The sequence below is a fragment of the Scomber japonicus genome, chromosome 15 (assembly GCF_027409825.1).
Source record: "Scomber japonicus isolate fScoJap1 chromosome 15, fScoJap1.pri, whole genome shotgun sequence".
Taxonomy (NCBI): Eukaryota; Metazoa; Chordata; class Actinopteri; order Scombriformes; family Scombridae; genus Scomber; species Scomber japonicus.
The window spans coordinates 17,385,146-17,409,848 of record NC_070592.1 but is presented as its reverse complement, the minus strand read 5'-3'; the positions used below and the strand labels follow the sequence as shown (position 1 = coordinate 17,409,848).

The 24,703-nt window shown below is 39.1% G+C and overlaps 1 protein-coding gene across 1 annotated transcript in view; it reads left to right on the top strand.

The window, feature by feature from the left end:
* Positions 1–24,447, top strand: part of LOC128374032 (uncharacterized) — a 39,363-nt gene extending 14,916 nt beyond the window's left edge. The window contains exons 12-35 of the mRNA XM_053334257.1: positions 2,408–2,539; positions 2,657–2,714; positions 2,813–2,893; positions 3,286–3,350; positions 3,483–3,551; positions 3,667–3,691; positions 3,786–3,815; positions 4,201–4,278; positions 4,370–4,509; positions 5,443–5,562; positions 5,828–5,885; positions 6,165–6,209; positions 6,313–6,369; positions 6,646–6,794; positions 12,056–12,160; positions 12,273–12,321; positions 12,411–12,491; positions 12,773–13,459; positions 13,544–13,618; positions 19,283–19,419; positions 20,297–20,398; positions 20,554–20,611; positions 22,331–22,476; positions 23,983–24,447. Of these exons, the coding sequence (XP_053190232.1) occupies positions 2,408–2,539; positions 2,657–2,714; positions 2,813–2,893; positions 3,286–3,350; positions 3,483–3,551; positions 3,667–3,691; positions 3,786–3,815; positions 4,201–4,278; positions 4,370–4,509; positions 5,443–5,562; positions 5,828–5,885; positions 6,165–6,209; positions 6,313–6,369; positions 6,646–6,794; positions 12,056–12,160; positions 12,273–12,321; positions 12,411–12,491; positions 12,773–13,459; positions 13,544–13,618; positions 19,283–19,419; positions 20,297–20,398; positions 20,554–20,611; positions 22,331–22,476; positions 23,983–24,303 (2,868 nt within the window). The 3' untranslated portion in view covers positions 24,304–24,447. The remainder of the gene's footprint in view (positions 1–2,407; positions 2,540–2,656; positions 2,715–2,812; positions 2,894–3,285; positions 3,351–3,482; positions 3,552–3,666; positions 3,692–3,785; positions 3,816–4,200; positions 4,279–4,369; positions 4,510–5,442; positions 5,563–5,827; positions 5,886–6,164; positions 6,210–6,312; positions 6,370–6,645; positions 6,795–12,055; positions 12,161–12,272; positions 12,322–12,410; positions 12,492–12,772; positions 13,460–13,543; positions 13,619–19,282; positions 19,420–20,296; positions 20,399–20,553; positions 20,612–22,330; positions 22,477–23,982) is intronic.
* The last annotated feature ends 256 nt before the right edge of the window (positions 24,448–24,703 follow it).

Genomic DNA, 24,703 nt, shown 5'->3' with positions numbered 1-24,703 from the left:
TTCCGGTGCAGCTACTGTAGGCAGGCACTGGGTGAAATGGAGTTGTAAACAAACACGGCCGTGTTGGACTTACTAAAACCAGCGTTTTTTGCTCTCAAGTACAACTTTTCATCACAAAACTTTGAAGGTAAGACAGAATATCTGTTAGTCACTGTAAATAAGTGGTTGTTTACCTTTGTATGCTGCTGGTTCACTGAGTTTTTAGCTCAATAATAGTGGTACTGTTGAACTCGCCAGGGTCTTAGCTTTCATATGAGATGCTATTTGTTTGTGTACCATGAAGTATCAAAACGGTAGCAATGGAAATGTGGAGAGTGGGTTGACTTTCTGACGCTAATCGGATTTTGATATTTGATCATTAACCTCTTAACGCACGCTGTTCCGTTCACGGGACGGGACGGATGTTAGGAGGTAGCCACACGGTCTTCTGAATGTTTTAAACACCAACCCTTAAACATATATACTCATGCCGTACATTGTTGGAAAGCTTAGATTGTTCTGATTCATTCAAGACCACTCACGACTTATATGGTTGCTCACAGCCGTAATAGTATTACCGATTAGCTCGGCTAGCCACTCAGCTAAGTGAGAAAAGCTATCATGCCTACATACCTTCAAAGTCTTCCCTTTATCCACAACGATCATCTTATGACTCAGGACTTTCTGTACAGCTCGCCAAGTATCCATTCTTGTGAAATATGAAATCCGTTTTCATAAAACCGGAATATTTTCCTCAATATGTCCATGTATTTAGTCCAACACGTAATGTAATAACACAAATAACAAACCATATACGGTCCGTTTACGTCATTTCCTGACCTGCGCGTCCATCTCAGACTACACATGACTAGATGTTTACGACCGTGAGCCTCTTCTGCTTCTGACGACACCACACACAAGCCAATCGGTGTTTAGGATTAGGCAGTTCATGCAGAGACATTGCTGCTACTCCCACTGGCGTTACAATATAATGTACCTCGGTGGTTTCAAGTCAGTTACAGCAGAGACATTATAATAAGAGGAGACATATCACTCCCATTGAAATGCATAGGGAAACTACGTAACGCCAAGATGGCCGGTGTTTGCACATGTCCCGCCTCTTCTGGTGCCGTTGCTCCAATCATTTTGCTGGTCCTACGCGGTCACGTTTTTGCGACACTTGGAAGTCATTTTCAACAGCGACATTTTAAAACACATGATCAGCAGTTTATACTACTTTGTGTACATATATTTTGTAATGCTTTATCCAAAATTGTGGCATGATCTGGGAAAGTTGACTGTGAGCAAACTCCTGTCTCTGCTGTGAGCGTAAGATGACGTCTTGCTGTCAGTGCCTGCCGTAAATGAAGACTGTCGTGAAGTATTGCGCATGCGCAGTCCAAGATGCCTGTAAGGAAAAAGGCTTTTAAAACGTTAAATTGATACCAAACCATCAAACCCTTTCAGCGATTATAGTTTGATTTTCATCGTGATTTCAAAACATATGTTTTTTATGTCCCTTAGACCTCGGAAAATGGAGATACAGCTCTCTCCCTATTCATTTAGATAGCCAGTTGGTCTTCCTATGGCCAAATAGCTGCCCGGAGGCGTGGCCAATTTTGCCGCCGAGTGAGATGACTTGCCTTAGAAGGACTTTGGTTACAGCGAGGGTATGTTCGCTTCCTGTTTTCAAAATAAAGGCACCAACTCTATCGTTATGGTTTTCTTAATAATAAAAGGCAACGGGTGTTTTATTTTGTGAAAATGACCGGAAGTGCGTTACTCGCTACGGCTAACTTGAGTGGCTCCGAATTCGCAGGAACAAAACTTTAAGCAGATGTTATTTGGACAAATTAGCGTCACATTGTGGATCTAAAGGGATACTTTCTCACCTAAAAAGGTTAGACATGTGGATAAAGTGGTATATTTACAGAGTTAGAGCTAAAATAAAATCCGGCACCGGACCTGGCAACCCGACTGCTGGAATTACTTTTTGGTTGTTGCGACTACGATCTCGAGACATTAGATGGCGTTGTTCTGCTCATTCTACATATTCCTATATACCTTTAAATACAATCACAAATATAGACAAGTAAATTATAAAGAGTAGAAACAAATTCTAATATATAAATATAAAGTAAATAAAGAATCTAATTATCACAAAGTTTTTTTGTTTTTTTTTTGGTGCGCCCCTTAATTATAGCTTCGTGACACAAAATTCACTTCGACGAGAAATATCGTCGCGTTTTCGTCTCACGATAACTCGTCACACCCCTACTGAACAGTATTGAATGAGTATAAAGTACTTTAAAGTCAGCTGCCACTGATGACTTTTGTTTCTCACCAGGGAAATAACAGCAATTTGCACCACACTGGAAATGTTGCTGTAGGGCAAACATGTAATCCATATCGGTTTTAATTTGTGCAGAAAGCATGGCACCCCTCCACTTTGCTGTCAAAGGAATGCTACACTATTAACAACAACTCCTTTGCCTCAGCGATGCTTGAGTTTGCAAAGCAGACACTGGAAATTCATGGAACTGAAAATGCTGATATGAAGGTAATAGAGCTTATTTTACTGCATGCACAGTCTGATAAGTGCACTTGTTTCAATATTCCCTAACTGATGCTTTTCTTTGTATTCATGTGACACTGTGTGGCTTATATGTCTTAATAGCAAGTGAATCTGGAGCCTGATGTATTCACATCAGTAAACTTCTCCTGTTATGCAGAAGGTTGGTATTTTAGTCGATATGCTGTATTTATCTTAGCGTATTGGATCAATGGAAACTATGATGATGTTTTTATTAATTCAGCCTATGGTGGCTTTTAGCTTTGAAGAAACTGGAAGCCATCACAAAGGAAAACATGGAAGGCAGCTTGGTTACCAGCATCACACCGGGGAAGAAGCTCGGTGTGTATTATTTCATTGTTGACTAGTTGGAGTTTTTCCAGTGGACCAATTATCTTGTTTGGGACTTATCTTACATTGAGATAGTTAGACAAATAGTTTTTCCCATTTTCTCTTCAAAAAGTTCCAATTAAAAGACAAAAAATAAACTAATTGTAAAATTGTGTTTGCAAAGTGCAATTAAATGTTGTGAAAGCAGGCTTTAATAGCCCCTTTTGCAGAACGGATGATGTATATTCGTATCAAACTGTTAAACTAATGTCAGCTGTTGTCTTGGAAATGTTAAATACTTGTAACTCTCAAACCAGTGTCAATATCATTTGACTTTTGTGATTGTCTATTTTAATCCAAATAATTACCACTGAATGAAGCAGGACTTTGTTTTTCCTTTGTAGAGCGCACTCCTGTATCATCATCATCATCATCATCATCATCATCATCGTACAGACTGCGTTGTCAGGTGAAGACATTTATTTCACTACAGTATCCTGAATATTGTTACTGTATCAACTATAATCCATGTTCTGAGGAACAAGCTTGTCCAGTACACTGCTTGATTTTTCATTAGTTTCACCCTTGTGTCTTATAACAGGACTGCAACATGATCTTTATGAATACCTATCAGTATTTCCAGCACGTGTTTCAGGGGGAACACCAACAGGTAAATCAACATTTTCATACGTTACAACAGAAAGTCTTAACATCAGGATTTATTATTCATGATGTGCTACAAAATATGACCTTACACAAGATCTTTTTGTAATGTTCTTCCCCAGGCGTTGAAGAGATTATTTGGCAAAGGTATCGTTCACTTTTCTCATTTCCTGTATTTTGTGTGATGTAACAGTGATTATAAATGTGGTACAGTGTTCATTGATGTCATTCTTACTTACAGCGAACGAAGAAGATGGTTTCAACCAAACAGGTAAATCTTTCTCCTTCTTTTAAAACATGATGAAACACTTTATTAGTTTAAAACAATACAATGAGTAATGTTGGTCAAAATGTTTAGAACACCACAATTTTTCCAGTTTTTTATTGAAAAAATGTTTTTAAGCCCACCATCTTTTTTCCTGAGGTAGTTCTGGCATAACTTGGACTTATGTTTTGGGTCATTATCTTGCTGTAGGATGAACCCCTGCATTCATTCATTCATTTTGTCTCAATGATTAATGGTATGAAAATGTCCAGAAATTGACTAGTGTTCATCTGACATATCTCTGCTAAATATGGGAAAATGGGGCACAAAGTCGAAGTTGATTTTATAAAGTTGTTCATGTATTAGCTCCTCTTTACCCTCTTTCTGTCAGAGTGTGTAGCTTGCGAACCCTATCTGGGCTTATACGATCACCTCAAAAAGAGATCAAGGGAAGGACGGCCAGTTGTCGGTGAGCTACCCACTTGTTGTCGTTTAACTATTAAAATAAATAACAACAATGTGTAATGTCGTACTACTTTTTTGTATTTGTGTCTGTTTAGGCGTGTCCCTGGTTGTGACTTGTCTCAGCACTCAGGATCAGTCTAAATCTATTTATGTGTGCTTTGCTTGTGAGGCCAGTTTCCCTGAGTCATGTCTCATAAAACACATGGACTCTCGAAGACATCTCATACACACAATGGTGAGCTTTTATTAAAGATATTTCCTCAAATGATTTGTGTTGACCACAGTAATGTCCAGGCAATTTAAATGGTGTTGAAGTCGTAACACAAATTTGTGTGTATTTGCAATCGATGTGTATGTGTCCTTTTTGTCATACATTTATATTACATATTAATGTGACAAAATATCAATAAGTTTCTCGTTGTTCAAAAAATGTTGAAGTTCAAAAAAAGGAATCAGGAATCACCAGGAGACGTCCAGCTGAATGCAGTTAGAGTTTTATTGTCGACAGCAAAACCCGGAATCACAATACACAGACAGAATCTATGTATAAATGACAAAATTTGGGGCATCTTTTATACTGTCAATATTGCTGACCCTTGCAAAAAGCATTCTTTTTCAGTAGATGCAGATTTACATATACTTCTTCGCTTAACATAATGCCTTCAGATTTGATCATCTTTAGCATATGATGGTCAACAATCAAGTACCCTTTTAACAGATACAGCATTGTTCATTATTAGTAATTATCACCTAAACTTTGCACTACAATATCCAGGTAATTATATTCAGTCTGTAGCTGCCACATAGTTTGATTGGGTTTCCCTTCTCATGTATCAAGTTTATCAAACCTTTCCTCATAATGCATTGTGTGTGTGTGTGTGTGTGTGTGTGTGTGTGTGTGCAATCAGCAATATAAAACCTGCCAATTCAATCAATCTTTATTCATATAGCTCCAAATCACAATAAAGTCATCTCACACATAGAGCAGGTCTTGACCTTACGCTTTAATTTAAAGAGACCCAACATTCCCACATGAGCAGCACTGAGGAAAAGGTCCCCTTTTTGTGAATGACTAAAACACATGATAAAGTGTTGGATAACACAATGAAGTTTGTTGTAAGTAGTGAAAACATTAATGTAATGGCCATCTCTTGTCCTTATTTTTTAGTTGTACCAGAATCCCTGGCAGCTGCCATTTGGCTGGAAGGACCATCTGGATGTGGCAGCCATGAGATCAGTGGCGAGCGAGGAGGAGAGTAGAAAAGGAGTCAGTCCCTTGATGGTGAAGGTAAAAGACCAATTCACAGAATACAAACTTTTTTAAATTTTTATTAATATGTTCACTTAGGTTCAGAGATGTACAGAAGTGATTTAACGGATACATAGCACGCTGTTAAGGTCTACCTATTGTTTTTAATTAATTAATTTATATTAGATGTTTTTATTCTTAGAGGATGGTTTTAATATTAATTGTTAATGTAATTAATTATAACTAGGTTAGTCTTACTTGCAAAGAGTCATAATATTTTGATTGAAAATCATTCTTTTCTCAGATACTTGATGTCCCTATCTGGATGTTGAATGACCTCAGCCCACCTAGTTACCGCAAAGGTGGGTAAACTTAATCAAAGCTAGTTAGGTACACACTTGCTGTATTTTTTCTCTTGTTTTAATTAGAACAGCTTGTGTTTTGAGATGCCATCAATTAATGCCAAGACAACAGTTTTGGCTTGTACCTGTATCTTTTTAGCCACATTATTTTATGAAGCAATTGGTGATTTGTGCTTAATGAGAATTTAATTAATTGGATTTGGTTGTGCCTGTTGCCAAGCCTACTCTAAACATGAGATATGAAGCTAAATTGCATCTCTTTCTTGATTGTGTCTGCAGTGATGGAGAGACTTGAACTACACTACGCTTCCTTAAAGCGCCAAGGTAAGTGGTAAAAAACATTGCTTCTCCGTAATTACATAAATGAAATTATTGCCCTGATTATATTCATCTAACTTGTGCACATCTGCCTGTTTTGTCTGTTTAGTTCCACCATGTGAAACGTACAGCAAACTCCAAGAGAATGACAGATTTCCTCTGCTGGGTGAGTACCTACAGAGAGAAAGGTCGTGCTAGATATCAGAAGTGCACTATGAAGATGGTTAATCATTGATAAATATGTTTTCTTGATTTTGCATATTAATTTCACACAATAGTAGGTCCAGTATGAGACAACGACAAGCGCGATGAAAGAATTCTCCAGCTTGCACTTACAAATGATAGAAAAGCCTAAACAAGCACCTCTGACTTCAGTAGCATTGAACACAATCCTTAACCTCAATGTGGATGTTTTTGACTTTTCTTCACCTCATTATTGTAGGTAAGCAGTTTCTGGTCAGGCATGAGGTGCGTTTCAGCCATCATCGTCCCACAGAAATGGCATTTCTGTGTTTGCTCTGTGCTAAGAGGCTGTCCGGAGATGAATGTGATGCACATGTGTTCAGTTGGGAACATGTTGTAACATTTCTGGTGAGTGTTTTTAGTTAACACTTCTCAGTGCATTGTTTTTCATTCGTGGTGATTGTGTGATCTTATTATTGCTTTAAACTCTGCAGTGTAAAGGCAGGCAAAATGGCACAGTATGTCATGTTAAGAAACAATCAATGATCTCATATGACACCTAATACCAGAAGCACTGTTTCTACAAGCTTTTAAATTGTTAGTTGTTCCATTTTTAAAGTAATGTCATCTTGGAGTAATTGCACTTGTCCATTTTAGCCCCTGATCATGCTGCATACATTTTATTGGTGAGGTTAGTTTCTGTGCTTACAGCAAAAAATCAGTCAACTTTATTGTCAATTCTGCCATTTGTAGAGGACATACTGTAGAGGATTGAAATGCAGTCTCTCACAGGTAGTTAGTGCTGTAGGGGGTAGATTAGGTGAGTTATAGTCCAGACTGTGAGAGAATTTTTGGGGGCCTCCAGCAAGAAATATTATTCCATAGCCACAATAATCACAGTACTGTGTTAGCAAGTATGACAATTAGTGATCATTATATGAATAATTCTGCACATTATAAGTTAGAGGTCACTGTAAGGGCAAAAACGAGACGCTAGTACTTAATACGTACTAAGTATTTGCTGCAGAAAGTAATACCTCCAACCAGAAATTGGATGGAACCGAGATCACCATAATTACCAACATCAAAGGGATTTGGGATGTAAGGAGTATGTCTGCTGGAAGCACGCCAACAGGAAAAGGCAACTGTTTGTTAATCAAATGACTGATTTGCTGAGCATGAAATTGTATAAAGGCTCTGTGCCATGTGCCATTTTCTAATTATTTACCTTAATGATTAGCTTGTAAATAATGTTGTTAATAAGATTATGTACCACTGGTGGATGAGGGATCAGTCCAGGCAGTCTGCCATTTTTTGAAATGGACTTTGTCTTCAGTGTTATGCCCCAGTCTAGGGGTGCCTAGGACATAACATGAGAAGGTCCTATCTTCCCCAAATCCCATGTAGCCACAAACAGAGATTTGTTTGAATATAAGGAAAATCATTTATTTACAAAAATATATAGATGAACATATAGATATACATAAAGTATAATGCTGAGTTATTAGGCTTCAGGGTGGACTAAGGCCAAAATAACAACCTGATCCTGTCTAGAAAGTAAGAAATAGACCTAAGAAAACAAATGTTAGAAAACAAAAGAAATAATCTCAAACAAGGTATGGACAAAGCAGAAGTGTGGCCGGTTGGGAGAGGAGGAGGATGAGGAATGCCTGCTGCCACCAGACTGCCATCTTGGCTCTGTATATATCAGGAGGTTTCCCAGCTGCAGCCAATCACAGGCCAGGGCGTGAAACATTTCGACCAATCATCTCACAGCTATGGCCCACACCTATTTGCATGTGAAACTGAAAACAAAAAGACACAGGGCACACAAGTGCACACACACAGCAGACTGAGACATGACCACAGTCATAACATCCGTCTCACCTTAATCACACAGCAAACAGAGCATTTCCTCTTCAGGGAGAGCCCTGCCTGGTTCATTAGCTCATGGTACCTGAACCAAACTGTGCACATAGAGGTTGTTGACTAAGGATACATTATGTTTCACATAAGGCTCCACACTGTATACAATGTAGTCAATACATACAGTTGCCATGAACATACAATAATATACATTGTTGGACTTGAGCTCTCTTCACTAGCTAATCTTACACTATGTGTGAGCTGAGTCGCATGTTTGTTTTAAAGCAATAGGAGAAGATATTGGGTCTCAATACAGCATTTTATTTAGCAGTAAATGAATAAAGCATACAGATCTCTGGGTCGAGATCTTCCTATCCCTGACGAACAACAGTGTGTGTCACGTGTGTGTGTCAGTTCACAAAGTCTGACTGACTGTGCTTTTCCCTGACCCAGTCTTATATACAATACAACATGTTTATGCAATGTGTGATGTGTTGTCTTCTTCTGATTGGCTGTTGATCTGACTCCATGCTTAGCCTTCTCACATTCCAGGATATCTGACTTCATGTGACCCCCTTAAGCAACGTCCGGTGTAGTGAGATAGTTCCTGTTTCTGAAACTACAGAACCCAAGACATCCTCTATCTATGCCTACAGGGCAGTAGCCCCCCTTGTTGTTTTCATGTCTTCTTTGCCTTGAGAGACAGCTACTTCTTTATCATCGTTAGTAGGCCTACAGACTGTTCTTTTTCACCATATATGGTCACAGGCCTTGATATTGCTAGACATGTTTTGTTCTGCCTTTAAGGGTTACTCCTGCTAAATGATAACTAACATGTCTTGCAAAAGGTCAACTGTCTTCAGTAGCTACTTTTCCACTGTCGTCTTGGGTACATTCATATTACACAACACACTTAGCCTAATGCTTTCAAAATGTCACAGATAGCACCACATTATCATAATGAAACAAAGAGGAAGCGCCGTTACCATGGAGACTTGCTTTCATTTCCATAATATTTTCAAGTAATTTTCAATGTAACTCAAAAAAAAGGTAGCTATAGCTACTATAAAAGGTACCAACAATAGTTTGTCACAGGTGAGTGCTTTCATCAATATTCATCTTTGCAATTTATGTCTAAACTGCATTGTGATGCTGAGCTAAACTGGCATGCAGGTGAGTTGGTTATTGTTAATCAAATTAGTTGACAACGTATGACTTTCGAGTTTGATAACCTATGATTTTTTTCAAAATGGCCCAAACACTCGCTATTCTAGCTTCTCAAGTGTGAGTACTGTATTTGCTGCTTTTCCCAATTTTAACGCGCTAATGTTAGCATCATCACAGTAATGTTAAACTGAAAAGATTTTGGGGGAAAACAAGCTATTTTTAGTCAGCCTGTGCAGTGGTTGGATGTCTTACAGGTTAAATGATTAATCAGAAAAGTATTTGAGATGGATATCTGAAGAAAATAATCGCTAATGTAGCTTGGTTAGCCGTAGCTTTCATAAGTTAGCTTTAAATGTAGGCTACCTTGCATTTCGCCTTGAGGGATTCAAGATGAGGGTGGTGGAAGTTGTCTTTTGAATTATATTTGTATGAAAAAAAACAAAAAAACCCCCAACCCATTACTCAAGTTGGTCATTTTTATTTTTCATACTCGAGCCTCATTTATATTGTAAGTTATTGGGGCATGTATGTAATGATGGAATCAATGATCTGCAGAAAATTGGGTGGTGGGGGCTATTTAGATAGAAATCCAAACTAATTTGTTCTGAGAGCCGTAGAAGAAAATGAAATTATGGAAACTGTGAGCAAGTATAAACATATGACTTTAGTCAAGAAAATCGTTGATGTAAACCCACTAACTTAAATCTATAACCTGTTATTCAGAACTGATGCATTTCCATGTAAAATGAAAACTACTTATCTCATTATGTAAAGCTGGGGATAGACATCACTTGATCCATGATAGGCCCGTGTCTTTACTTTCTCTGTTCCTTAAGATAGTGAAAAAAACCTTTTATTCGTAGTTTGGACAATTTCAATGAGAAGCGTACATTGTTGACGGACAGTCCGTACTTTATGGATTAAGAACAAACAGATCAACATCTATGGCATTAATGGAGTTAATAGAAGAAATAACCAGATAATAATAATAATAATACATTTGGTTTATAAAGCACTTTACATTTCCAAAGCAAAACTCAAAGTGCTACAAGACAAACAAAACATAAAACATCAGAAAATAATTAAAATACAAAATATCAATAGACTGTGGCGCCCTCAGCTGTTCGGGAAGGGCGTTCCACAGATGAGTGGCAGCAGAAACAAAAGGCTTGATCACCCATGGTGCTGACTGAGTCTAGTCTTGGGGAGGAGGCGGCGGCGAGGAGGACAACTATCTGCGGACCCTGGTCTAATCTTAAAAAAGGAAAAATCTTCCATAAAATATTATTATTAAATACGAGTGTTCGCGCGAGTGGGAATTATCCGTTTTATCGCTGGTATGGATGTGTGACTCCAGTCCTTCACCGTGTGTATTTTAGTCTCCATGGCAACAATGCGCTGATAGCTGTGACTTGTTGGGAAAGCGCAGTTGCAGCGCGACCTGAGCGACCCACATTTTTACTTTATAGTTGAGTCACTTTTGATGCACAGCACTACAGGTCTTTCCACCTTTCTTGTGTCCTTTGTGCCTGCATTGTGAAAGACAAGTGTTGATATGTGTTTTGGATTATTTGCAGGGGTTGGCAATGTATTTTGTTTTTGAGTATTTATTTAATTTTTTTGTTTTTATGAACATTTAGTTCAAATTAATAATACATTTTGTAGTTGAGTCATATATTCTATTTTTCTACTATACACCACTGTATTGTTAAGTTGGTTGGTGGTGGATACATTGATTTGTTGTGGCTTGACTGACTAATGACTCATTGAAAACAATTTTTGTGGACCTCTAAGATTTGTATTTGAGGAACACTGGCTTACAGTATGGTAAATCACTCAGTGAGAGAAAGGCCTGAGGTCAAGGGTCTCTAAGCCTAAGGGAAGGCACTACAGGATTTGAACAAAAATACTTGGCCAGGCCCTGTGATCAGGGCCCTGAAGCTCCTGTCTGTTTGTGCATTGTCATTTGATTCATGCATGTAACCTTAGACCTGAGCTCTTGTTAAACCTGCATTGAAAAGAACTACTTGTTTCTTCTCATCTTTGCATCTTCAGGATCAGCACTGACCAATCATGCTCACATTGGGTATTTATAGATACTAAAAGATATCATTGGTTACAAAATGGAAAGTGATGGTGTCGGACGGGTAGAACTGAATTGATTTGAAAAGCGATAGAGGAAAAAGGCAACAATTTGTGCATTTGACTGTTTAGATATTACTTGTGGAGTCCCACAGGGGTCAGTGTTAGGCCTTAAATTGTTTGTTTCGTATATAAATTACATGCAAAGTATCAAGAATATTGAAATTTGTGGATTACATCAATATTTTCTGTTCTGGGGAAAATTTGCAGCAGCTGTTGGTGGTGGTCACAACAGAAATGAGTAAATTAAAAATGTCACCACCACTGTAATGTCACCATCCAATGCTAGATATATTACATATTATGTGTCTTTTGTCAGTCTTGGGGCTGATGAAAACACACAAGTACAGTAATGGCAATTCAGAAGATATGTCTGAATGTCTATGCTAATCAGATATTATATAAGGATATTGTCCAACAAGAGTGTTTTAACATGCAGCTGATATGTGTGTATCTGTGTTTGTGTGTTTGTGCATGTGTAATTGTGTGTGCAGAAACTTTTCCACCCAGGCTCGCTGAAAGCCGACACTGTGAATGTAGAGACATTACTGGACTTGGCAAAACAGGCAGCACGTATTCACGGGATATCACATGTACAGGTATTCAGTAGCAAACATTTAATTTATGCACCAGAACGTAATTTAAAACTACTGTGGCATCTCCTATAGTCATGTGCTCATGATTTTGTTTCAACATTTTCTGCCTTCAAAGGTAATAAAGTTGGACAAGCCCATCTGGGAGCCCTGCTCCTACCATACAGGTGAGTATTTGTAATGCAATGAATGCTCCACATTGTCAGTTATATTGTAGCCTGTTTTTCACACTGTTCTTGTGCTGTTTACATTTCAGCAACAAACATCCTGGCATGTGCAAAAAAGAGAGAGGGCAAAGGAAAGCTTAAACCTCCAATTACTAACAAGAAGAAGTTGGGTAAGACTAGTCAAATATGAAGATTGTTTTATATGCATACTGCACCCTGACCCATAGTGAAACTATGTAAATTAGTTTTTAGTAGTGTTTCATGAAGTTATTTTTCTTTTTAAATATAGTTTGGCTATTAAGAAGAATATCACAAGTGTATCACAAGTTAGTTGCCTAAAAATCTACAATATTTGTTTTACACTACTGATAATCACTAAAAAAGACTAGCTCAGTGAATACAAACATTGTGATGATTATAATTAAATGTATTTCTATTGTCTCTTTCTCAGTCCCCAGAGAAACTCTGAATGAGGTGGGCAAGATCCCTGTGGGAGAGAACAATCCGAAAAACAGCATTATAAAGGAGGCATCTGAGACAAAGACCAATAAAAAGTCAACAGACAGTAGTGAGACTGGGAAAAATATTGAAGCAGAAGTTGATGATGAAATCAGCAATAATAGCAGCAATGAAAGTGGAGAAAAAGCAGTAGCTGCAAAGGAAACTCTTCCACAGAGTGAAAAAGAATCAGAGAAGGGAAAAGAGCAGTTTTCAAAAACCAGTTCAGACGAGATGAAGAATGAAGTCAGTGAGAAATGCCAAAAGATAAAAAAGGAGATGGAGGAGCCTATAAAACCGACAACAAGAAAACCAAGTGAGGAGACTCGAGAAAACTGTCAGAACACTAGCCAAGGTGATGCAGCAGAGACGGAAAAAGAAGGCACCACAAGCAAAGATGCCTTGAAGAATTGCATGTACCAAGCTAATGAAAGAAAGAGGCCAAGAAACACGACTGTAAAACCACAGGACACAGGTTCTGATGAACATGTGGACAGAGAAATGGGTAAAAAAAGACAGCGACTCACCTCCAAAGAAGATGCTTCTTGTGATGAATCCCAAATAACGGCAGGTTGTGGACAAAGGGAGGCAATCACAGCAGTTAAAGAAGAAAGTTGTAAATCGAGTCAGATTGATGAAGGTATGTAGATGTCACATTAAAGTTTGTGGTGTAGTCTTCTCAGTGTTTCTGTGAAACTATCTCAGTCTATTATTGTGATTACAGTTACTTCTGATGAGAAACAACCAGGAATGAAGTTGTGGCAGTACATCAAGCAAAAGAGCCGAGAGACTGTGATTGGTCAGTGCTTTCTTTTTTTCCTTCCTTTTTTTCCCTGTGCTCTGAGGCCTTACTTACCAGCAAAAATTCCAAGGTCGGAGTCAGTCTTTGTTTTATGATTGAAAATTGCTTCAACAAGCTGTCCACCGTCAATGCTGTTATTACAGTACGTTTATTGTCCAAAGAGTCGATGAAACTGGCAAACTCATTACCCATAATTTTGACACAATGATTTTGTAGACTCACCTGAGTCCTTCCTCCATTTTTTTAATTTTTTTTTATTTACAGGACTGAAGATCATTTCGGCTCTGTCAAAGAAATGATTGTGTATGAGTTATTCATTGATTATCATCATTGTTTAATTGCTGTGAGTGACTGCAGCACTTTGCCATGGGAAAGCATGTGGTTAGTATCCATGGGTCCAGAATTTGTTAAACTTTCCTTTTTTTTAATCACCACGTTCATGATGTTATCTTGTTTTGCTGGCTTTGCAGTTTTCAGAAATAAGTGTTTCACAAGGATAAACATTAGCCAATCAGAATATAATTTTAAAACATTGTGTGAGTTGTGAGTTCATTCAGTAAGCTAAGGATTGCCTGTTAACCTGATTCAGCAGGTTAACCCTATATTTTCTTCCATGACAGCTCTAAACATTAAAATGGTTAATTCGAGGCTTTTAGTGAGTTAGCTTATTAACGATGGAGCAAACAGAAGTTCATGGAAGTGTGGTGGCAAAAATACTGCTCTGTGGTGAGGAATAATAATTGCAGAATCATTAACAACACTGAGCCCAATCATAAATTGAAATTAAAGCTGCAAGCAGCGATGATCGGGCCCAAGCCCCCCCACGCACCGCCCCGTATGCGCATGTCGGTATGTGCCGCAGATACACGGCAGACACAGCGGGCACGTACACGTCTTGGCACCCGGGTCCCCTAATGAACATTGTGTGATGGGGCTAAGTCACATTGCATGTGTCCACTAGGTGGCGCTAGAGATCACCCACCAATTATATGTCATGTTGCAGTGTGTGATGTGGAGAACACATCCTGTAAATTTCATGTAAATAGGATAATGTTTGTCATATGAGGCTGACTTCCTGTGTCCAGTAGGTGGCGCTGTGTATATGAAGCAGTATTGATGCATAGATGTGTTCAGGGCGGGACCCTCTACATGTGTGATCAATTTGGTGTAGACGGGACAATGTCTGTAGGAGTTATAAGGACTTCCTGCTTCATGGCGAAGCATCGAAATTGTTTGCACAGCCACGCCCAACAGGAAGAAGTCATAAAAAAGCTTTTGATAACTTGTCATCTCCAATGTCTCAAGATGACTCTGTGTGAATTTGAAGTGGATGGGATGAAATCCCTAGGAGTAGTTGGTTCTAATATGAGGCCTGGAAATGACAAAAAAACTCACCAAAATAGAGCATTTTTCCCAAGATGGCCGACTTCCTGTTGGATTTAGGGTATGGGTCCAAATGGCGATTTTGTGCGTCTGGAGATGATACATAAACCTACCGAGTTTCATTCTTCTACGTCAATCGAGAAGGCTGAGGTTCAATTTTGAAATATTCAAGGGGGCGCTATTGAGCCGTTTAGCCACGCCCATCCCATTGAAGTATATAGGATGTTAAATGAACCCACTCCAGACGTGTGTGTTGAGTTTCATTACCATGGAGGCATCCTTTGCCCCTGAAAACTGTAATCGTACTTTCATGGCGTTGAATGTGTTGTCATGGCAACGGTATTTGATGATGGGTCATGAGTTGCAGAATGTAGCATCACCAAGGTCTTATGTCTCAGCTGAGTCAATTTCAGGTATAAATACTTAAGATTATGGGAGTAATCAGTGAAAGACTGAAGCAAGTGACTTCCTGTTGCCAGTAGGTGGCGCTATGACTGTCACTAAATATGAGACTGTACATGTGTTCAGACCGGGACACTGAACAAGCATATTAAATTTGGAAAAGCTCAGACTATGTGGAGTCAAGTTATGAGGGTTTGAAATTTCATGGCGAAGGATCGAATGGTGAAGGAAATTGTCGGCGCCGCCACGGCCAAACCGGATCCCTAATCAGAAAGTTTTTGATAACTTTTCATCTCCAATGTCTCAAGATGTTTCTGAGTGAATTTGAAGTCGGTCAGATTAAATCTCTAGGAGGAGTTAGGTCAAATGAGATGCGTGGAAATCGCCAAAAACGCATATTCGATAGAAAATGGCCGACTTCCTGTAGGAGTGAGGGTATGGGTACAAGAGACTTTTTTGTGCGTCTTTACACGATACATATGTGTACTGAATTTCGTTTGTGTAGGACAATCTCAGGGGTGGGGCTCGCTTTTTTAAATTTTCGAGGGGGCGCTACAGAGCCATTTTGCCACGCCCATTTATGCAAACCATAAAATATCAAAATTTTCGCCGGGCCGAACATGATTGCACATTTTGGTGACTTTTGGGGCACGTTCAGTGGGGCAAAAAGGCGTTCGTTGTGGGAGACGAATAATAATAATAATAATTAAAGCTGCAAGCAGCGATGATCGGGCCCAAGCCCCCCCACGCACCGCCCCGTACGCGCATGTCGGTGCGTGCTGCAGTTACACGGCAGACACAGCGGGCACGTAGACGTCTTGGCACCGGGGGTTGTAATGAACACTGTGTGATGGGGCTAAGTCACATTGCATGTGTCCACTAGGTGGGGCTAGAGATCACCCACCAATTATATGTCATGTTGCAGTGTGTGATGTGGAGAACACATCCTGTACATTTCATGTAAATCGGATAATGTTTGTCATATGAGGCTGACTTCCTGTGTCCAGGAGGTGGCGCTGTGTATATGAAGCAGTATTGATTCATAGATGTGTTCAGGGCGGGACCCTCTACATGTGTGATCAATTTGGTGTAGGTGGGACAATGTCAGTAGGAGTTATAACGACTTCCTGCTTTATGGCGAAGCATCGAAATTGTTTGCACAGCCACGCCCAACAGGAAGAAGTCATCAAAAAGATTTTGATGACAGGCGTTATGTCTCAGCTGAGTGAATTTCAGGTTTAAATACTTAAGATTATGGGAGTAATCAGTGAAAGACTGAAGCAAGTGACTTCCTGTTGCCAGTAGGTGGCGCTATGACTGTCACTAAATATGAGACTGTACATGTGTTCAGACCAGGACGCTGAAAAAGCATATTAAATTTGGAAAAGCTCAGACCATGTGGAGTCAAGTTATGAGGGTTTGAAATTTCATGGCGAGACATCGAAAATCGCCACGTCACCACGGCAACCAGGAATGACGGACAAAAAAGCTTTTGATAGCTTTTCATCGCCAATGTCTCAAGATGACTCTGTGTGAATTTGAAGTGGATGGGATGAAATCTCTAGGACTAGTTCGTTCAAATATGATGCCACAATCGGCATTAAAATCAATACTTTGATTCAAAATGGCCGACTTCCTGTTGGAGTGACGTCATGGGCACCTGACGTTTTTTGTGCGTCTTGACATGATGAACATGTGTACCAAGTTTCGTTTCTCTATGTCAATCTATGGCGAGGGGATCGATGTTTTTCATTTCTCAAGGGGGCGCTACAGAGCCATTTTGCCACGCCCATTTACAAAAACCATAAAATATCAAATTTTTCGCCAGGTCTGGCTTGCTTTGGTGAATTTGGAAAAGCTCAGACCATGTGGAGTCAAGTTATGAGGGTTTTAAATTTCATGGCGAGGCATCGAAATTCACCGCGTCACCACGGCAACCAGGAATGACGGGCGAAAAAGCTTTTGATAACTTGTCATCTCCAATGTCTCAAGATGACTGTGTGTGAATTTGAAGTGGATGGGATGAAATCCCTAGGACTAGTGCGTTCAAATATGAGGCCTGGAAATGACCAAAAAACTCAGCAAAATATAGCATTTTTCCCAAGATGGCCGACTTCCTGTTGGACTTAGGATATAGGTCCAAATGGCGTTTTTGTGCGTCTGGAGATGATACATAAACCTAGCGAGTTTCATTCTTCTATGTCAATCGGGAAGGCGGAGGTTCAATTTTGAAATATTCAAGGGGGCGCTATTGAGCCGTTTAGCCACTCCCATCCCATTGAAGTACATAGGATGTTAAATGAACCCACTCCAGACGTGTGTGTTGAGTTTCGTTACCGTGGAGGCATCCTTTGCCCCTAAAAACTGTAATCGTATTATCATGGCGTTGAATGTGTTGTCATGTCAACGGTATTTGATGATGGGTCATGAGTTGCAGAATGTAGCATCACCAAGGTCTTATGTCTCAGCTGAGTTAATTTGAGGTATAAATACTTAAGATTATGGGAGTAATCAGTGAAAGACTGAAGCAAGTGACTTCCTGTTGCCAGTAGGTGGCGCTATGACTGTCACTAAATATGAGACTGTACATGTGTTCAGACTGGGACACTGAACAAACATATTAAATTTGGAAAAGCTCAGACCATGTGGAGTCAAGTTATGAGGGTTTGAAATTTCATGGCGAAGGATGGAATGGTGAAGGAAATTGTCGGCGCCGCCACGGCCAAACCGGATCCCTAATCAGAAAGTTTTTGATAACTTTTCATCTCCAATGTCTCAAAATGTTTCTGAGTGAATTTGAAGTCGGTCGGATTAAATCCCTAGGAGGAGTTCGCTCAAATGCGATGCGTGAAAATCGCCGAAATCGCGGCAAAAACGCAGATTCAATCAAAATGGCCGACTTCCTGTAGGAGTGAGGGTATGGGTCCAAGAGACTTTTTTGTGCGTCTTTACATGATACATATGTGTACCGAATTTCGTTTGTCTAGGACAATCTCAGGGGTGGGGCTCGCTTTTTTAAATTTTCTAGGGGGCGCTACAGAGCCATTTTGCCACAGCCATTTTGGCGCACCTTAAAATATCAAATTTTTCGCTGGGTTGGACATGATTGCACATTTTGGTGACTTTTTGGGCAAGTTTAGGCTGTCAAAAATGCGTTTACTTTATAGGAACGATAATAATCTCTACAGATACAATAGGGCCTTCGCACTGGTAGTGCTTGGGCCCTAATAATCTTGACGATTACAATAGGGCCTTCGCACTGTAGTGCTTGGGCCCTAATAATTTTTTACAGTGTATCAAGTCGATTTGAAAAGAACAACCAACAGAAGTCAGCAAACAGAGACAGAGTCTCGCTATTCGGCCGAATTTCAGTTTGTTTATGACCAGTCGTTGAGTTCAGCGCTCTTTACCCAGACAGTTCATTCAAACACACATTCAGACAGAGAGAATACATTGTGTTCACAATTTGTACATACTACATCAGAAAAACAGATTAGATATAAGATTTCCTTCACAGGCAGAAATTCTCACTGTGATTTTTTTTTTTTTTTTTTTAAGATTTTCTCTGGCATAGACGCCTTTATTTGAAAGTAGAGAGACAGGAAATTATGGGAGAGAGAGGGGGGTGTGACATGCAGAAAGGTCTGCCGGCTGGGACTTGAACCGGGGTCTGTTGCGTACATGGCATGCGCTCTTAACCACTCGACCACTTGCGTGCCGTCACTGTGATTTCTCATTACATTGTTATTAAGTTGTATGTTTTACATCTACCTGAGCTTAATTACTTTTACAGTTTCACTATGTCTGTGAAGAAACCTGCTAGCCAGATGGAAGATTGATAGCACACCTTTTAATGTTGAACAATATATCTTACAGGCTTGGGTGCACTTTTTGAATGCAATGGTGATCAGCGCGACCCCATCTACCTCTGTGAGTGCTGCTCTCTGAAGATCCCAGAGAAGGATATCATCTGCCATGTTACTGGATTTGATCACCAGAAGATGTATCTGGTGGTGAGTAAATGTTAGAGGATGGGAACAGGCACTATCATAGTACAATACTGTTACATGTATGTTGAAAGATTTATTGATCCATGTAGTCATTCCACCATTCTGCAAATATTTATACCACGTTAGCAAAATCATAGGAAGTTAATGTAAAAGTTAAGGTCATTTTAGTCTTGATGTCCCCATGGACAGTGTTTCTTTGCTGAACTCAGACTGAGGAATACATTCTGGCACCTACGTAGATTTGCTGTGTTTGCCATGTTCACTGTAGCATAGCCTCATCAATGGTGGCAATGGCATCAGTGCTTCAGGTCTTTGATGTCCCCTATATTTGTTCGATACACAAATGCAATGTGATTAAATAAGTTGATAACCACTGAGTACATAGAACAAATCTGATGAACATATCTCATCAATTGCTTTTGTAATTACTTTGTGGACACCATGTGTGTTCAGTCATTGAAGCATTCCTATTACAACCAAGAAATAGCAGTGGCACAATTCATGCTAGGATAAATGCACAAAGGGGTTATGTTGCTGTAGCATCCGAGTGATATAAAAGAAGTGATAAGAAACTGAAAGAAGCTTTGGGGTTTCATTTCATCTTATGTTATGCATAGTGTAAAATTGGAAATTGTTTACTATCAACTTATTTTTGAAGCTGACCATATAATTTAATTTCTTCATTGCAAGATTAAACACACACAGATACAAGACGGCAAACAACGTGCAAACCAAAAATGTAACTCTTTACGGTGGCTTTTATGACATACTGTACATATACAAATATACGGGTGGCAACCATACATTATTTTTTTTGTGTTAATTGTGATCTCTTTGTGTAAAAGTGTGGTAATACCCCTTTATATGTTCCTGACATTAGGGGTTACAGAAAGTCTCGCCTCCACAAGGAGATCACTGGAGGGAGGAGATAAGGCATTTGGCTGCTTTGTTTGAAAAAGATGAAGGATTTGGAGAGGCTCAGGTTTGGTCCTTGTCAAAATTCTTTCTCTTGTACAAAAATGGTTGTAAATGTCAAGCTGAGTTCAAATGTATGACTTATTTACTTCGGCCTGTCCTGGACAGAGTTGGATGTACATTTTTTTTAAAAAGTAATTGTTGTGTGTATCTGGACTTCAGGTTATTGATCTGGATGAAGAGAATTACAACATCATCTCAAAACAAAACTTTCAGGCAGGTAAGTGCACACCTTTCCTTGGTAAAAGTAAAGAAGCAACAAGTGTAGTTTATCATTTTAATACATGACTGTGTGCTGTTTTGGGATGTGTGGATGTATGACCCCTGCCTTGACCCATCCTGAGGAATGCTCTCATTGACTACATTAGGGAGTCTGATGGTTACCAGGTTGTGTCAAGATAAGGTGAAGGTTTTAGGGTCTTTGAAAAAAGGCAGGACATGGTTCAGTGCCAGTTGATCATTTATGGCCTGTGTAGGTGCCATATGAATAATTTAAGTATTTCATAGTGAGTTAAGTTCATGATTGATTATATTTTGGGATTAATATTAGTTCATGATTTAATTGCATTTAAAAATGTTAATTCATAAGTCATAATTAGTATTTTGTTAAAATTTGCACTGGTTTGGTAACACAAAATATTGGTATTTCATTTTATAATGTCATTAATGGTTCTCATGTAGTAGATAAAAATAGGAGCCTGTAGCTTTAAGAGTGTCTAAGCGTTTGAGGCGCTGCGTTTTAGAAGCTAAGTTGTGAATGACCTGTCGGAGAGAGGAGCTCCCGGTTTTTCTGACCGTGTTCACACTGTTTTGAGCCATTAGAAACGTTTTGGATAGAGTTCAGGAGATCAGACAAGATACAGACAGTTTACGTACCTGTGGATTTGTATGCTTTTTCTTTTTGTATTTTTGTCAAATAAATCTGAAAGACAATCTACTGAGAAGAACTCAATTTGTTGGAGAACACGCGTCAGCCATAAGCTCAAGTGGATAAGTTTTATTGGAAAACCTACAGCCTGTGTGACATGACTTTTGGGTAATAAGTATGTATGCATATGTAAATGAATGGCCATAGTCATGTAGGTTAACATGTTCAACCAATCACAGATCATTCATTTATTCCTTTAGATACTGTAATAGATTAGGTTTGTTCTTTGCTTGTTGATGATCTGATGTTAGAATAGAATAGAATAGAATAGAAAGTCTTGTCATTGTACAAAGCACAACGAAATTGAGATGCCATCTTTTAAAGTGCAGAAACAAAAAGAAATAAATAATTACCATTATTTAATGCAGTTAAGTGCATTTATGGCTTTAGCGTAAAAGCTGTTGTGTAATCTATTTGTGCGTACTCTTAATGTCCTGTAGCGTTTGCCTGAGGGCAGCAGCTGTGTGTAAAATTGAACAAGGATCAGTAATGGGTTTGGTCATATCAATCCAAAATTGTGGATGTGAGATCGCTGCTTTGTGTCTTGTGGAATGTGTGTTTTGTTATCATTAAGAGGCCCATTGCTCTTTTTCTGCCTTGGCCTATATATCCAAATAAGGTAGAAGCTCTGAATCAAGGTGTCAAGAAATAATTTATAACTTGAGGCCCTGACTTTGGGCATGCATGACCAGTGTAAGATGTGCAAATCATATAGGGGGATACGTTTGACCAATCCTAGATGATTTCTTTGTTCTCTTAGATGCCTAACAGTTTAGGCTTGCTCTTTGCTTGTTGACATGAGCTGACGTCACTCTGTGTGTATGCTGTCTTCTTATTGTACAATAATTGTTTAATCTTCAACCCACGAGTGTTTTGTGTATTATTTCATCTTTCTGTTTCATTTTGAGCCTATTATAAAAAAGAGTGTATTGAATGATTTGATGCACACATTTGAAAAGTGTGAACTTATACCAAACTGTATATCGTCTGTATTTTCCATCATCTTCACAGCCAGTCAGACTGTGAGGGGTCTTGTGGCTCAGCCGGACAGTGGGCGAGAAATCGCTTCAACCTCAACTCTGTCGGATGTTGAGCCTGTAGGCACTTCCACCCTCAATGCTCAACATGAGTTCTGCTTTGGGATGGACAACCACGAGGTAGGTCAAGTAGGCATTGATCACAATAGCAAAATCATTTCCTCCCTTTGTTAGTCAGAATTGGGCTGGTGAAACACATAACAGGAAAAGTTTTTTTTACTTAATTTAAACTTAATTCAATTTCATTCAAACTGTCTGACATTTCGTTGTTCAAAAAAGGTTTTGGGGTCTCAAAATATTCAATCAAAAATCACCAAGGACTCATCCAAGCTGTAAGCAGTAGGGTTTTATTGCCGGCTGCAAAACACAGAACCATACACAGACAAAGTCTAGTCTGTTTTCCCTTCTACTTTTACCCAAACAAACCTGGGGGTGGTTATACTGACTCCTCCCCACGGCCAGATGGTTTCATCCAATCATCTTTCTGCCAAAAAACATTATCTTATCTTTTGGCACCAATATTTGTTGTTAGAAGTCCCTTTTAATGATCTAATCTGCACCTGGTTTCTTATATTTTTGATATCTGCTCAGTTAAAATTAATGAGCAGGTGGTCATTTTCAATAAGCACGGGACTTTCCACCAAAATACACCATTAGTTTTTAGAAACTCAGGCGTCAGTTTTTAAAAAAAGAGTTCACCTCAGGTCATCCCAATATGTTCGGTTGCCCTTCTTACTGGATTTTTAAAAATAATAAAAGTCTGGTATATTTAATCACGTGCTTGTTCAGTAAGTAAGTGCAGAATAACATACATCTCTTCCTTTAACATAATGCCCTCAGTTTTGATTATCAATAGCAGATAATAGTCAACAATCAAGTTCCCTTTTAGCAGATACTACATTATTAATTGTCAATATTTGTAATCCAAATTTTACTCCACATATTCTAAATCTAATAATACCAGACAGTCAGATTAACAACACATGTTTAAAAGTTGTATTTGATTGTGTAACAACCAGGCTGCAGATGGAAAGCAAATGTTATTTCTTAATATGTTATAGTAAAATAAAAGTTTTGTACCAATGATGAGGTAGAAAACATTTTAAACAAGAAACTGCATTCCTTTGAGTGCATCCTTTCTTACTGCAGTTCTGCTAAGTGTATGATCGGGGGTCAAAGAGTCATAATCTGGAGAATCGCAGGTGGGTGTGTAGAGGGGCAGCTTTCAGAGGTTGTTCAGAGTTCTGATGCCTTGGGGTAAAAAACTATTCTTGCAGATCTTTCGTGTGTGCTCTGGAGCCTCCTTCCAGATGGCAAAGAAGTTTGTTGGAACGATGGTGTTGAATGCTGAGTCAGAAGCACAAACAGCACACACACCTATACTTTATTGTTTTAGCGCTTAAGTCAGACAAGTTGTCTAAACGTAGTGGATGGTGGCTGGTTTTTTTTTTTGTTGTCTTTAACTTCAGCCATGGCCATTTGGTGAGCAAGAGACCTGAACCCGTCCTCCAAATGCAAGGGACAAATTCTCTGTAACTCAAGCATGTTTATGTGTGTCATGGGCAGTAATTGTTTTAGTGTCTAGTTCTTTGACAGTTCTCTAAATATGGTTGTTTTATTTCAAAGGAGGTGGCGATGGAGACTGATAATTCACAAGACCTTGAGGCACAGCCATCATCAGTATGTGTAATGACTGAAAACACCTCCAAAACAAAGGAACTCCCCCACGACTCAAATGAAGTTGATGTTAAAATGACCTGTATCAAAGTGCCTGAGTCTGCTGACAACACAAACAGCTGTCCGACTGCATCCAGAAGTAGAAAAGACACAAAAAGACACCTACACCTGTCCAAAAGTGGGACAAACACACACAGTGTGTGCATCCAGATTCCACAGAAACCCACTCCAAAGCTGAAATCACTCCAAGGACAACTATGGGATGATTAAACAATCAAGTTCCCTTTTAGCAGATACAACATTATTAATTGTCAATAATTGTAATCCAAATTTTACTCCACATATTCTAAATCTAATAATACCAGACAGTCAGATTAACAACACATGTTTAAAAGTTGTATTTGATTGTGTAACAACCAGGCTGCAGATGGAAACCAAATGTTATTTCTTAATATGTTATAGTAAAATAAAAGTTTTGTACCAACGATGAGGTAGAAAACATTTTAAACAAGAAACTGCATTCCTTTGAGTGCATCCTTTATTACTGCTGTTCTGTTAACCTTTAAGGATCTTTAGTGTATGATCGGGGGTCAAAGAGTCATAATCTGGAGAATCGCAGGTGGGCGTGTAGAGGGGCAGCTTTCAGAGGTTGTTCAGAGTTCTGATGCCT